The sequence below is a fragment of the Choloepus didactylus genome, chromosome 7, assembly GCF_015220235.1.
Source record: "Choloepus didactylus isolate mChoDid1 chromosome 7, mChoDid1.pri, whole genome shotgun sequence".
NCBI classification, from domain to species: Eukaryota; Metazoa; Chordata; class Mammalia; order Pilosa; family Megalonychidae; genus Choloepus; species Choloepus didactylus.
Window position 1 is genome coordinate 89,961,993 of NC_051313.1, and position 16,634 is coordinate 89,978,626.

Consider the following 16,634-nt stretch of genomic DNA (forward strand, 5'->3'; position numbering starts at 1 on the left):
CCTTAGGCCACCTTCATCCATTGTATATTATGATTACTGCCGCCACAAACACCAGTGTGCAAATGTCCATTCATGTCCCTGCTCTCATTTCTTCCAAGTATATAACCAGTAACAGGGTTGCAGGACAATATGGCAACCCATGCTTAGCTTCCTGTGGAACAACCACACTGCCCTCCAGATGGGCTGCACCATTCTATTTCCCCATCAACAGGGAATAGGTACATACCTGTCTTCACATTTTCTCTAGCACTTGTAGCCCTCTGATTATTTTTTAAACAATTTTATTCACACACCATACAATCCATCCTAAGTAATTAATGATTCCTGGTATAATCACAGTTATGCATTCATCATCACTATCTGTATGAGGAGGTTTCCATTTCTTCTGCAAAGGAAGTGGAAGAGGAGAAAAAAAATGAAGAAAAAAAAATAAAAGAAGAAAAATAAAAATTAAAAAAAGTAAAATAAAATAAAATAAAATAAAATAAAATGGAAAGGTCAGATTACAACAACAACATGAAGAATCCCATACCACTCTCTTGTATCTGCCGCATATAGACATTTAGTTTTGGTATATTGCCTATGTTACAATTATTGGAAGCATCCTACAATGTTACTGTTAACTACAGAGTCTAGTTTGCATTGATTGTATTTTTCCCTATACCATCCAATTTTCAACACCTTGCAATGTTGACGTTCATTTGTTCTCTCTCTTTTAAAAACATTCTTATATTTCTACATTTAATCGCCATCGTTGACCACTCTAGGTTTTGCTAAGTTGCACAATCCTAGTCTTTATCTTCTATGTTTCCTTCTGGTGTCATACATGCCCCTAGCCTTCCCCCTTCAACTGTATGCACACTTATCTTTGTTCAGAGTACTTATAATATTGTGCTACCATCACACAGTATCATGCTATCCATTTCTGGATCTATACAATGAATCCTGTTGAAACTTCTGTACTCCTTCAGCATCAGATACCCAATCTCTAACCTCATTCTATCTCTTCATAACCTGTGTTCTTAACTTTAACTCTCAATGTTCACTCATCAATGTTAGTTCATATTAGTGACACCATACAGTATCTTTCCTTTTGTTTCTGGCTAATTTCACTCGATATAGTGTCTACTGTCTACCATTCTGTCATTTGGATTTTATACATCATATCTTACTTTATTTTTATTTTTTCTCTCTCTTTTTACCCTTACTTATAGTCTTCATTTCTATACTCTTCTCTAACCCTTTAGCTCCTGACTTTTCCTATCTGCTTGTAGTGCTCCCTTTACTATTTCTTGTAGAGCAGTACCTTGTTCACAAACTCTCTTAGTATCTGTTTGTCTGAAAATATTTAAAACTCTCCCTCATTTTGGAAGGACAGCTTTGCCGGATTTAGAATTCTTGGTTGGAATTTTTCCTTTTTCAGTATCTTAAATATATCACACCACTGCCTTCTTACCTCCATGGTTTCTAGTGACAAATCCACACATAGGCTTATCAAGCTTCCCTTGTATGTGATGGATCACTTTTTGCTTGCTGTTTTCAAAATTCTTTGTTTTTCACATTTGATAATCTGATTTTTAAGTGCCTTGGAGTGTGTCTATATGGATCTATTCTCTTTGTGGGACACTGTGCTTCTTGGATCTATAATTTTATGTCCTTCATAAGAAATGGGAAATTTTCAGTAATTATTTCCTCCATTATTCTTTCTGCTCCTTTTCCCTTCTCTTCTCCTACTGGGACACCCATAACATGTATATTCATGTGCTTCATGTTGTCATTCAGTTCCCTGAGATCCTGCTCATATTTTTCCATTAATTTCCCTATGTGTTCTTTTGTGTGTACGATTTCAGATGTCCTGTCCTCTAGTTCATGAATCATTTCTTCTGCCTCTTCAAATCTGCTGTTGTATGTCTCCATTGTGTTTTACATCTCTTCTATTGTATCTTTCATTCCTGTAAGTTCTGCCAACTGTTTTTTTTCAAACTTTCAAGTTCTTCCTTATTTGCCCAATGTCTTCTTTATATCCTTCATCTCTTTTGCCGTATCTTCCCTCAACTCACTGATCTGATTTTTTTAATTAGAATATTTGTTTAAAGATCTTTAATTAATTGCTTCAAATCCTGCATCTCATTTGAAGTGTAAGTTTGTTCCTTTGGGCCGTATCTTTGTTTTTCCTAGTGTGACTCATAATTTTTTTTTTCTGTCTAGGCATCCAGTTTCCTTGATTACCCGAATCAGATTTTCCCAGATCACCAGGTCTCAGGAGAAGGGTATTATCAGTATCAAGTTTCCCTGAAGATGAGACCCATCAGATTGTTAGACTTTCCGTGAGGTCTCAAGATTCTGTGCTTTTCCTATCCTGCCCAGCAGGTGGTGCTTGTCATCCTGCATCTCACCACTGGTGTGAAGAGGTGTGGTGCCTTTCTCAGCAGATCCTGTCCCTGCCAGGGACTGAGGGTGAGTCAGAAGCCAAGCTCAAGCTTTTTCTGTTTTGTTTGTTTGTTTGTTTTTCTCCCCAGGTCCTGGGGTCTGAATTCTCTGAGGGAGGACAGCCACTTGAGCTGAGCCCTGTCACCCTTTTCTTAGATAAGATAAGCACTTTAGGGAATTATCTCCTTCAGTTGACTTCTTCCTTTGTCTTGCTATCTTAACTCCACCTTGCCTGGGTGAGGGCTGATGATTGAAAATGCCTGAGGCTTTCTCTAATGAACTACTTAGAATGAGAAAAAAAAGAAATCTCCTTTTCAGATCCAGTCCCCAGTCCCCCAGTTTCACCATTCAGGAGCTGGAATTAATACCCAGTTCTATGTGCCCCTTTTCTTGGAACACAGCCCTTGTGCAGTATTCTGAGCTCAACTGACTCCAAAAGCCTCTGTTTTTATTTATTTATTTTTTCCCTGAGCCCTGCCTCCTCTCTGTGGGGAGAGACCTCAGGCTTCCTTTTCTGCTTGATTCTGTGCTTGTAGCTTGTATACTGTAGTCCACATTTTTTAATCAAAGCCACAATTGGAGCTTGATTGAGCTACCTTCCCTTGCTCCTACTAGAGACTGCTTCTTTTTCCCATAGGGAAATTTTCCAACTCAGTCTGCCATGCCAGTGGGGTGTGGCACCAGCTCCACAGTTTGGGGGCTTTATTTACAGTTCTATGCTGTAATCTCAGCATTTACACCCATTCCAGACTGGTTTATAGTGTGTGTCTGCTCATGGATGTCCCCCAAAGAGTTGTTCTAGACTATTTACAAGTTGTTCCTGACTATTTACTAGTTTCTCTAGAGGACTAACTGAATTCCACACTTCCCTATGCCACCATCTTGCCCTGCCTCCAGTACCATTTTATTGAAGGAGAAATTCAGGACTCCCCCCTCCCCCCAAAAATCTTAATCACCTAATGATTTATTTATGAATTTCTGTCTTTTCTTTTTCAAATGGCTGTATAACCCATTGAAAGCAACACTGAATTTTTTTTACCTTAACATATTTTGATTCTTTAAATTAAACAGAAAGTATTCTGTCTCAGAATGCTTTGTAAAGGCTAATGATAGAGTTGGGTGATATATAGAACCTATTTTTCTATATCATTTGATAGCTATTACTATGAATACAGATATGGAAATGATAGAGATACAGACACAAACATAAAAATAGATCTATAAATATGTAATGAAAGAGAGAAAGAAATCTAGAATCTGTGAGTTGGGCGGCTCAGCATGACTTTCATCGGGATTTTTTTTTTTTCATTTTTTCCATATTTAAATATACAAAGAAATAGAAAATAAAACTTGTGCAAACCAAAATAAAACTAAAATTGCCACAGAACATGCAGTTCAGTTTTGTGTGTCTTTGGTTATCTTAAAATCTTAATAGATTGTCTTACAATTTGAGAAATCTTCACTTAAATCAATCTGTTCGTCTTTGGAAAACTTTGTATTTACTGGGTTTCAACACACTGGATTTATCTATCTACAGAGAAACATCATGTGTGAGAATGTAAGCCTTTTCCCAGAATAAATGTAAGAGCCTTTCATTGAATCCCTCTAACTTAAAAACATCCTTCTTGCTTCTACTGTTTCCTCTGTCACTTAGAGAGAGATATGCCATAAGAACACATGAGAAGGAAGTAGTATAGGCAGGTCTTTGACATGCAAGAACAGAGTGGGGTTGAGATAGCCTGTTGTGCTGAGATCAATATACCAGACTTTCTCCTTATGCTTCCAAAGCCTGGGGACAAGATATCAAAATTATTTGCCACTGCTAAACAGGGAATAAGTAGGGATTTGTATAACTTATGGGATATAGGAGAATATTTATGAATTATTTCATGAATTTTAAAATGTGGAGATGAAATAATTTCTTTTAAGCAAGGGCTTTCCATAACTTTACAATCATTTTCATAGCTTTTACTTGTTTTCTAAAATCTTCTACAAAATACTTCTCTTTCTAAAATGTGTTCAAACCTAATACCTAACATTACAGATGGGGAACTAAAGTAATACCATATCATGAAGAATAATGTAGTAACCAAAAAAATGTTATTTTCTTGAGAAATCAGAAGAGAATCTTGAGTTTTAAATTTACCTTATTACTAATATAAGATTCTAATTATTTTTTTAACAGGATCACTAATTCTTCCCTGATGTTGAACTATATCCTATATTAAACTTCTATTTAAGTTGGCATTTTCCTAATTGTTCAGACTGAAAGCAAATTATGCCTTATTTTTCACATCTTAAATTATGGTTTAACTTTCATAATCTGTTATGTTTAATAATCCTATTATTTTGCATGGTAAAGTCGTATGGGAATTGAAATAATTAGTACCTTATTAAATTTCAACCCTTTAAATGGTGCCATCATTGTGGTCCTAAGAGAATACACTGCAAGACTCAACATTTTTTGCCTTTACAGAATGAGTTGAGAGTTTTGCTCTGTCAATTAAACTGACTGACAAGCTGATTATTGCTTGACACACTTTGCTTTTAGAGAAAACCCAATTGCATAGGTCAATCAGATATGGTCTAATCATCTAAATTTTCTATCTAAAGTGCTATTTAAATATAGATCAAGTTTAAATAAGCATGTACTCAGGATATTTTTTTGAAATTTTCTCTCTACATAAATATGTAATTAATAAAAGAATATGCATAGCAATGTAATAACTTTTCTACCCTAATAAACATATATTCCAACAATAAGTGCTGATGTCCATAAGAGAATTTTGTTTCTAATTGTAATACATTTTACTGACACGCAAGGCACAAAATACATCACAATTTAAGAGCCTTCATGGTGAAACACAATTTTCAGTAATGAGCAATAATAATACTCAAAGTCCTGATAAAATCATTTGGATTAAAACCACACAGTGTGAATAAATCTTCATTAAACTATAATTCCCAATATTGAACAGCTCAATAACATTAAATTCATAGTGGGTAAAGAGATCACAACCCAGACTCTAAAAATTCCATTTGAGTGTAGGAAAGAACATGAACTCGGGTATAATGGCCTGAAATCTAGTCTTATACTGCCATGTCCTAGGTTTGTGACTTGGAAAAATTATCTAAGTTCTCAAAACCTACAAGGATTGGTGAGATTTCCCTTTCCCAAACAAGTTAAAAACCAACTGAGCAACAAATGCAGGGCATTGGAAAAATGAAGACACATTTAACAGCTTTGTTGTCTGTAATAGCTAAGTTGGGGATATGGATTGGTATCTTTAACAAGTGAAATTACAAAAGTTTGCCCAGAATGAAGCATTCAACCCAGCCAAATACCAGAGACTGCCAACTGCAGGGAGAGTGCAGCATGTATTAGAAGGCAGAATTCCTTCAGAGTAACTGGCTTCTTAAGATAGAGGGAGAGAGAAGCTGAGCTGAGCTTGCCCAATTCCTTCTTCCTTACAACTACCAATATGAAAAGAGAAGCCAAAATGATCTCTTTAGTTGAAGAGCCTCCATCTGTAAATATGAAGCTAGAGAAATAGATGATATACCCAACAGAAATAGTGATAGCATGTATATCATAAAATTAATAAGTAATAAGTGAGGTAAGTTCATAATACATAGTCAGTGCTCAGTAGATATTAGAATTGCTTTATCATCACTATTAGTATTCAAAAAAAATCTTTTGTGAATGAGTCCATTTACCAAGCCAGAGTTGTTTTTGTCGACTACTCTGTTGAATGCAGATAATGTGAGCTGAAAAGTTTTCAGTCTTAAAATATAAATGCAAGATCATATTTACTAAAATATTATATGGTTTACTTTTAAAACAAAAAATATATAGGTTTCACCAATGAGTAGAGGTTAAGAGAGTAAAATACTCATAAGTAACATGAATTTTCTTGAATTGTGGGTAGAGGCTTAGAAGATGAGAGTGAAGGAAAAGCATCATAAAGAAAACAGAGTGGTACAGTTTAGTGAGCTTACAGGTTTGAAAAAAAAAGTGGTAGATAAGAAAAAAGAAAAAAAAACAGATTGAAAATATTAGGAGAAATCAAGATTTTAAAATAACCAGGACATGTTAAACCAATGTGCTAGAGATGGAGAACTGCTTGGGAGGTCATGATGCGAAGACTGGCATCATGGCATTCATATGGTTTCATATGGTTCCTTATCTTTCCCTAGATGAAGAGTTAGGCATTTCTTCAAGGAACTCTATTTCCTTTTGCTGTGGAACAATATTTAGAGATCACAGATGGAATCCAGGGCTGCTTTTGCTATTGCATTAGCCATTTTTTTCTAGGCTTTTTCTGTAGTCAAAGTAGGAAAGATTTTTTTTTGTTGTTGCATTGTTAAGAGAAAATCCATCATGAGCTTATATTAATACTTGCAATTCAAATAGAGAACTATAGGGTTTTTATTTCATCTCCTCTCAACCATGCCAAAAATCATTCTCAGTAACACTATCAAATTTGCTTATCCCAACAATGGACACATGTCTATCACAGAATAACTATACGGCACTAGCACCAGCATATAATTACTAAAAACTGTTCTTTAAAATGTGGTGGGACTTTCTGTCTTTACAATTCCACTAGGGATGTGTGCTCAAATTACTGTGTTTTAAGGTTATTAGAATATAATTGTATGTTTTCATTTGTTTTATTTTCTGATTTTTAATGATTTTGTTTACATGGTTTCAAATCCAAATCTATAGATAAAGATGTATATTAATCAATCTAATTTCTATCATTGTCATCTTGACCCTATTTCCCCCTTCTATGAGTAACTATATTTTATTATTTACTAATTTGTTGTTGAATATAAGAAAATAACACACTTAAGCACATATAATTCATAGCCCTCCATTCTCAAATAATATCATATTAGCAGTCTTCCATTCTTAAATAATACTAAATATATGCTTCCTCCCTTTATTTTCTTTACATATTATATCCTGGCAAACACTCTGTTGCAGGTTGTGTTTTCTGGGAATCAGATTCTGAAATGGAGATTAAAGTGCCAGTGATTTTGTGTTATTGGGAACATAACCTATGGAAAGGAAAGGGCAAGTAGGAAGCACAGTGAAGCAGAGAACATTTGAGCATGAGATACAGTCTCAGCAACTGTCTCACTCAAACCTATGTGGAATCTGAAGCTGGACTGACCATTCAGAGTTGTTAAAAGTTGAAGTAAGGAAGAGGGAGTAAGATGGCTGCATAGAGAGGAGTAGAGGTTAGTTCGTCCCCTGGAACAACTAATAAACAACCAGGAACAACTAGCAAATAATCTGGAATAACTGCTGGGGGACAACCGTGACTGTCCACACATCATACAACAACCTGGATTGGGAGGAATGCCCGAGATTACAGCATAAAATCTGTACGAAAAGCTGTGAAAGAGCATCGAGAGCCCCCTCTCCCCATGGCAGGCCAAATGGCAAAACCTCACTGTGGTATAAAGCAGCACCCTCTGAACAAGAAAATATACCTCAGTCCAGCTCCAACTGGAATTTTAGTTAACAAATGTGGGCTGCTGAATAAAAGCTAAAAATCCCAACAAGGAGACAGAGGCTTTTAGTGACAACTGACCTTAAAAAGCGAGAGGAGTCCTCTGTCCTCGGAGAGGGAGCCCAGAAGACCACGTGCTATCTCTGGCTGATGGGTGACACTGGGTGGACTGTGGAATGGCCCTGAAGGGGGGCTTTCTGTCCCTTTTTCTCTCTCACAACCTGAGAGGCTCAGTGGAGAAAGCCTCAGCTATTTTCAGTTTGCAGCCCTCTGACCCAGACAAGGGTAGAGATAGCAGAGTCAGAGAGACAAAGAACCTATTTAAATGCAGAGGATAACTCCCTAAGGGATGTATCTTCCCTAAGAGGAAGGAGGTGGTGCCCAGCTCTACTACTGTTCTTCCGTTCAGAACCTGACCCCAGAGCCTGAGGGAAAACAGCCAAAACAGAAACTAAGGGGGCCACACCTACTTACACCAGTCAGGAGCCACAGGCTGACAGGTGCCATCTGCTGAGCAGGTCAGGAAAAGCACAGTGACTAGAGGCCTCACAGGGTGTGTCAATATTCTAATTCACACCCTCAAGGAAACCTGATACTGAATATTGCCCCCTTCTGAGACTTGAGACCATTCTGGTCTGGGAAAATCTGATTGGGGTAACCAAGGAAACCAGATGCCTAGACAACAGAAAGCTACAACCTATACTAAGAAAAACAAAGATATGGCTCAGTCAAAGGAACAAAGTTACACTTCAGCTGAGATACAAGAATTGAAACAACTAATGCTAAATCAATTCAACAAGTTTAGGGAAGATATGGCAGAAGAGATGAAGGGTATAATGAAAACACTGGGTGAACATAAGGTAGAAACTGAAAGCTTGAAAAAACAACTATCAGAATCTATGGAAATGAAAGGCACAACAGGAGAGATGAAAGACACAATGAAGACTGTTCCAGTTTGCTAATGCTACCTTTTCGCAAAACACCGGAAATGGATCGGCTTTTATAAAGGGGGTTTATTTGATTATACAGTTACAGCCTTAAGGCCATAAAGTGTACAAGGTAATGCATCAACGATTGGGTGCCTTCACTGGAGGATGGCCAATGGTGTCCAGAAAACCTCTGTTAGCTGGGAAAGCACGTGGCTGGCATCTGCTCCAGACTTCTGGTTCCAAAGTGGCTTTCTCCCAGGACATTCCTCTCTGAGCTTCAGCTTCCCTCCAAAATGTCTCTCTCAGTTGCTCTTGGGGCATTTATCCTCTCTTAGCTTCTCCAGAGCAAAAGCCTGCTTTTGAAGGCAGTCTCGCAAATGTCTCTGTAAGTTGCAGCTCCTCTCTCAGCTCCTGTGCATTCTATAAAGTGTCCCTTTTGGCTGTAGCAAGCTCACTTCCTCTGTCTGAGCTTTTATAGGTCTCCAGTGGACCAATGAAGGCTCGCACTGAATGGGCAGGGCCATGCCTCCATGGAAATTGTCCAATCAGAGTAATCACCTACATTAGGTGGGTCACATCTCCATGGAAACACTCAATCTAATCAACGCTAATACATCTGCCCACACAAGATTGCATCAAAGATAATGGCATTTTGGGGGACATAATACATTCAAACTGGCACAGAGACATGCACATACAACAGCAGATCTCAAGAGGCAGAAGAAAACAGTCAGGAACTGGAGAACAAGACATCTGAAATCCTACACACAAAAGAACAGATAGGGAAAAGAATGGAAAAATGTGAACAATGTCTCCAGGAATTGAATGCTAACATGAAATGTAGTAATAATGTACGTGTCATGGGTGTCCCAGAAGGAGAAGAGAAGGAAAATTTCCCATCCCTTATGAAAAACATAAAATTACAGATCCAAGAAGTTCAGTGTATCCCAAACAGAATAGATCTGAATAGGCCTAAGTCAAGATAATAATCAGATTATCAAATGTCAAAATCAAAGAGAGAATCCTGAAAGCAAAAGAGAAAAGTGATCCATCACATACAAAGGAAGCTTGATAAGACTATGCATGGATTTCTCAGTAGAAACCATGGAGGCAAGAAGTAAGTAGTGTGATATATTTAAGATACTGAAAGAGAAAAAACACCAACCAAGAATCCTGTATCTGGCAAAACTGTGTTTGAAATATGAGGCAGAGTATAAAATGTTCTCTGACAAACAATGACAGAGTTTGTGAACAAGATACCTGCTCTACAGAAAATACTAAAGGGAGCACTACAAACAGATAGGAAAAGACAGGAGTGAGAGGTTTGGAACACAATTTTGAGTGATGGTAGCACAGCAATGTAAGTACACTGAACAAAGATGACTGTGAATATGGTTGAAAGAGGAAGGTTAGGAGCATGTGGGACACCAAAAGGAAAGAGGAAAGATAAAGAGTGGGACTGTATAACTCAGTGAAACCTAGAATGCTCAACAAATATGATGAAATGTACAAATATGTTTTTACATGAGGGAGAACAAATGAATGTCAACCTTGCAAGGTGTTAAAAATAGGGTGGTATTGGGGGGAAAATGCAAGCAATGGAAACTAGAGACTGTAGTTAACAGAAACATTGCTTTATGCTTCCTTTATTGTAACAAAGGCAATATACCAAAGCTAGATGCATATAAGAGAGGGGCATATGGAAGGGGTATGGGACTCTGGCATTGGTGATGTTATCTGGTCTTTATTCTACCGTAGTTTAATTCTATCTTTCCTTTTGTTGCTTCCTAGCTGCCATGGGTTTTTTTTTCCTTCTCTTTTTTCTTTTCTTTTTTTTTCTTTTTCTTTTGTCTCTCTACCGTCTTTGACTCTTCCTCCTTCTTTGTGGAAGAAATGGAGATGTCCTTATATACATAGTGGTGATGCTGGTGAATACATAAATACATGATGTATTTATGTATTAGACTCATTAGACGCATAAGGGAAGTATAGAATATAAAATACAAGCACATAAGAGAAAAGACAAAAAAAGAGACAACTTGAATAAAGATGATGGTAAGAAGCAAAGGTAAACTTTCTAAGTTATAAATAATATCCTCAGAAAGAGAATATAAGATAATTCATCCACAAAACAGGAAAAAATAGTAAGAATAAAAAAGGATATTATAAATTTAAAATATGATAATTGAAATTAAACATTTTATCAAAGAGTTGGCAGATACATTTGAGGGATTCTCCTGAAAATATAACTAAAAGATAAAGAGAAGAAAAAGAAGGACTGTAGAAAAATAAAACAAACAAAGAACAAGGACAATGAATAGAAGAAGCTACAAAATGGTAGATATTGATCCTACTATATCGATAATCACTTCACATGGCAATGGTCTATATATACAAATTAAAAGACTAAGATTCTCAAATATAAAGGCACAGATAGATGAAATAAAGAGATGGGGAATTACATGGCATGTTATCACTAATCAAAAGAAAGCTGGAGTAGCTATATTAATTCCAGACAAAGGTGACTTCAGAACAAAGATTATCAGGGATGAAGAGCCTTATTACATAATAAGAGATGAATCCTTAATGTGTATATGTTTAACAATATAGTATCCAAATACAAGATGGAACAGCAAGGAGAAATAGACAAATCCGCTATTAAATTTGGAGACTTCAACCCTCCACTGTCAGTAACTGACAGATACAGCAGGCAGAAATCATTAATGATATAGTTAAACTAAAAAGCACCAAACTAGCAGAAAAGTAAAATAACATATTTAGGTATAAATCTAACAAAATATGTATAAGATCTAAATGAAGAAAGTTACAAAACTGATAAAAGAAATCTGATCTAAATGAATGAAGAGATATCCGATGTTTATAGATATGAATACTCAATATTGTTTAGATGTCAGTTTTTTCCAAATTGATCTCAAGATTCAATGCCATCCCAATCAAAATCCCAGCAAGTTAGTTTGAGTATTTTAACAAACTGATTCTAAAGTTTATATGGAAAGGCAAAAGCTTCTGAATAGCCAACACAATATTGAAGAAGAAAAACAAAGTCAGAGGACTGACACTATATGACTTCAAAACTTACTATGAACTACACTAACCAAGAGAGTGTGGTATTGGCAATAGAATAAATGAATATATCAATATAACAAAATAGAAAGCCCAGAAATAGATCCACACAAGTACAGTCAGCTGATCTTTGATAAAGGAACAAAGGCAACTCAATGGAGAAAGGATAGTCTTTTAAACAAATGGTGCTGAAACAGCAGGATATCCACACACAAAACAATGAATCTAGACACAGATCTTACACATCTCACAAAAATTAACTCAAAATGTATCAGAGATGTAAATGTAAAATGCAAAACTATAAAACTTTTAGAAGATAACATAGGAGAAAATCGAGGTGACCTTGGACATGACCATGACTTTTAGATGCAACACCAAAAGTATAACCATAAAATGAAAAATTGATAAGTTGGAGTTCATTAAAACTGGAAACTTCTCTTCTGTGAAAGACACTGATGAAAGAAAAAAGACAAGCCTCGGATTGCGAGAAAATATTTTCAAAACACATAACTGATAAAGGTCTTTTAACCAAAATATACAAAGAGCCCTTAAAACACAACAATAAGAAAACAAAGACCCAAATACAAAGTGGGCAAAAGATTTGAACAGACATCTCACCAAAGAAGATATACAGAAGTCATATAAACATATGCAAAAGGTGCTCAAAATCATATGTCATTAGGGAATTGCAAATTGAAACGAGATAACACTATACATTTGTTTCAGTGGCTTAACTCCATACACTGAGGACACTGAATGTTGGCCAAGATGTGGAGCAACAGGATCATCACTCCCAGCAAGAACAGACAGGCAAGGTCTTGTGGGAGCTTCACTGGTAAGTTGTTTGTAAGTTAAGTGAATAAATATCAAAGATTTCTTGTACACACATACGCACATAGACCTTGAACTTTTTTTTCTTATATAAGGATTTAGTTCATTCCAGAATTCAAGTAATAGTTTAGCCACAGGATCCTTTATTCAAAGAAAATCCCATGCAGAAGGACAATATATAAAACAGGTAAAAGTTAAATTGTCTGGCTAAGGAGGGTTATGACAGAGGAACAGAGCTCTACTCACAGTGCTCCTCCTCATGCTTTACTGAGCTCCTTGAAGTTCTTCAAGAAACACTTGGGTTTTTCAGATCACATGACTTGAAAACCATTGATTTAATCAATTATTGACAGTTTGAAAGAATCTCTTTTTTACATTATTTCACACTTTGAAAAATGCCTATTTATCAAATTGTTGTAGTAAGATAGATCTTTAAAAACAAATAAATAATCTACAGTAAAGAAGAAATTATTAGAGCTGTTTTTGTAATATCAATGATTATTAATTGATTGCAAATCAACTTTATTGGTTTTCTTAGTCCACCAATTGAAAAGGTCACTTGAGTTCAGCCAAATTGATTTCAGTAGAAAGAATAGAGAAACATTAAAAAACAGTTGCAACAATACAATATAAAGAAAACGAAATTATAAACTACTGATCCAAAAAGAAAGAGAAACCACTCTTCAACACGACCACTTAATACCAGGATAAACAAGATCCAAATATTCTTCAAGTAAGTATGTCTCTAACATGCCAGTAGGATAAAAATAACCACCTCACTTTCATAATTTTTTATGAAACACAAAATATTTAGGCACATAGTTTTCCAAAAATTCAGAAGGCATATTTGTATTTAAATTTTTCTTATTTATGAATTTGGATATATTGCATATGTGGTCTAAACTAGAGCCAAAAAGACCCTCTGTCTAACCTTTGTCTAGCTGGTGTTGGATGTTACTATGGAGCTTGGTTATATAGTAAAGATAATCAATCCACTGACTTCAACTATCTTTAAAGGAGTGAGAGCAAAGGCCATCAAATGCAGGAGCAGAATTAAATATTCTTCAGTTAGAATAAAGGTAGAGGAATTAGAAAAATAAGGATATATTGAAGATATGCTTAGAACTTTGAGCCAACTTTGGTTTGAACTGAAGAAAGTGAGAACTCTGCCTGTGATTACTGCTCAAACCATGAATCATATTCTTTCTGCAGTGATGTGGCATATGATACTGCCATTTTATGCAATTTAGAAATTTCTGACAGTTATTATTTCATTATTTATATTGGATAAAAATAAGAACTGGATTTGAGAAATCACAGCAGCATGTAAGTATACAAAATGTTTTATTAGAATGAAGATAACATGCATAAATACCATTTCTATATATGCATTGTCCTATTATATCTTGTTATTGTAACCGGTCCTACCAATCACTGGGGTCCCATTTCCCTTCTTTTGCTTTTAGGAATCCTGTTCTAGAAAGCCACTTAACCACATTGCTATAAACTAAGCAAATTCAAGGGAAAACTTTTCCCCAGTACTAAAAATTACTTAAATACCGTGTGTTCAGTTTAGTATTCAGGCTAAGAATTTCTTGGTTCGAGTTTCACTTATATTTTGCAAAATTTAATTTCCCTATTCAAAATGAAAAAGACATGCAGAAAGCAAATAATCTATGCTGAACAAGACTACCAGGAGTTGATGTGTGAGAGATTGGAGATAAGTGAGTCCATTAAAACACAAAAAATTAAGGAATTTGAATTCACTTAAATTTAAAGGCTAATAATGACAGAAAAAATTATTTTTACACTTTTCAAGACTCAAGGTTAATAATTTAATATTTATTTTTTTAAAATCCAGAATATGTGAATGAAGTCAAATCATAAACATCTAAGAGCTATCTCAATAGAGTAATCATAGAACTGTTTCCTTAATAGGTCGTTTTTCATAACTCTTGGTGGCTTGGTATTTCTTTAAAAAGGTACGCATTTCTTCTTAATTTTCATCTCCGTGCATAATAAGAATTTTCATGCAACAAGAAAAATGTTATTTTAAATATACACATACTTTTATGCCATTGCTGAACTATATTAAAATAAAGTCTCACATTCACAATCTATACAATCAAACACATTTTTCTAAGATGGCTTCAATTTTTATTTAAATTGTTAATTGTAAATTGTATTAATTCAAATGTTTGTGGTGTTTTAGTAAGGGTAGATATAAACATTATTCTAAAATTAAAAAGGTAGGTTCATATATAACTGTGGTGCAAATAAAAATTAAATTTGAAAAAGAAAAAGATTAATGAAGCCTATATAAACTTTAAGCTATTACAAATTAATGGTTTCCCATCTGAGGCAGGTAAGGGCCAAATGTTTCTATTTTCCTTGGAATCAACTTCTTTGTAAACTTACTGTGTGAAATACTGTTTTATTTTCTAGTTCAGTCATTTTGACATTTGACAGAGTGTTACTTGTTGAGAGGGTCTGTGGTACATTTGAGCATATATCATGCTTTAAAACTGGGACTATAAGCTAAAAGATGAAATAAAATATATTAGCACTATATTAACCCTTTCAAAATAAGGCAAATACCTTATTCTATCATTTATTTATTTACAATATTATACTCAGTGAAAAACCAAATTTTGAGAATTCAAATAGAGTGTGTATTTCTAATTCAAAAATAAGTTAGGTTACTTGTCAGTGTGTAAGTTTAGTGGTTGCCATGGTGCTAATTCAGTTCATTGTAGCTTGAAATTTTTAGTAATATTGGATCACAACTGGGGACAGAATCTGAAATAAATGCTCATTTCTATTGAATTCTGACCTATACCCCTTTCTAGTTTTCCTTATTTCTCTTTTCCACATAAACGTAAATTTATATAGACATGCAATTACTGGTGTTGTTCTGTATAGCAAGAATGAAAACAATGAAAAACCTTATGGCTGTTCACTTTTAAAAGGTTATTTTGTTCATCACATTGAATGCTTTCCAATATCTTTATTTTCTCATTTTGCTCTTGGCCCCTTGGAATCTTTCTGGATACCTGTTTTGCCTAAATTGTTCCTATGAAGTATAGACCACACTATTAAACCCAAAGGGCATGTGGAAAGCATCAGAAATTGCAGATATCACACATATTTCTAGTTTTCTTTGCACACTGGAAGAGCAGTTTTTCCTGGTATCTCAATAGCTACAGAAGGAACAACTGATGTTTGAAAGAAAAAAAAATGCAAGGAACTGAGGCAAAAGATGGAAAAGTGCAATGCCTTGATGGCAAGGATAAGTGATCAGGTTTCTCCTATTTTTCATTGACAAATCACTGTAGTTATAAAAACCTTGGATTATATGAAATTTGCTTTACTCATATATAAGTGAATTTGAGTAATTTATATAGTAATAAGAATATGTAACTTTTGATTAATAAGGTGGTGTTCCTTTCCACTAATTTTTAAAATGATATATATGGAATGAGTTGAATTTCTTTACAACCAATATGTTAAGCAAATGAAATTAGTCCCCCAGTCCACCAAAACCAGTACACCAAGTTTGCTACAAGAATAATACATTAAAGAAAATCACATAATTTTTTTTCTCTCCTCTCTTAGATTTCTGGACCAGTCAAGGATTTTACTGGCTGCACAGAAGTTACAGATATTAATAACTTGGGATCTTTCAACCCATCCAAGGCAATAAACAAAAATCGCATTGACAATTGCAGGTAAGACATCACCAGTGATTTTTCAAATAACTCGTTCAAGGAACTCCACCCAAGGGTATTATTTCTATTTGAAACAATCCTATCAGGTCTAGACTGCATTACCTTCAATA

At 35.0% G+C, this 16,634-nt stretch overlaps 1 protein-coding gene across 1 annotated transcript in view; it reads left to right on the forward strand.

The window, feature by feature from the left end:
- The window catches only part of EYS (eyes shut homolog), a 1,792,869-nt gene that overhangs the window by 1,204,964 nt on the left and 571,271 nt on the right, over nucleotides 1-16,634 (forward strand). The window contains 1 exon segment of the mRNA XM_037844664.1: nucleotides 16,412-16,524. Within this exon segment, the coding sequence (XP_037700592.1) occupies nucleotides 16,412-16,524 (113 nt within the window).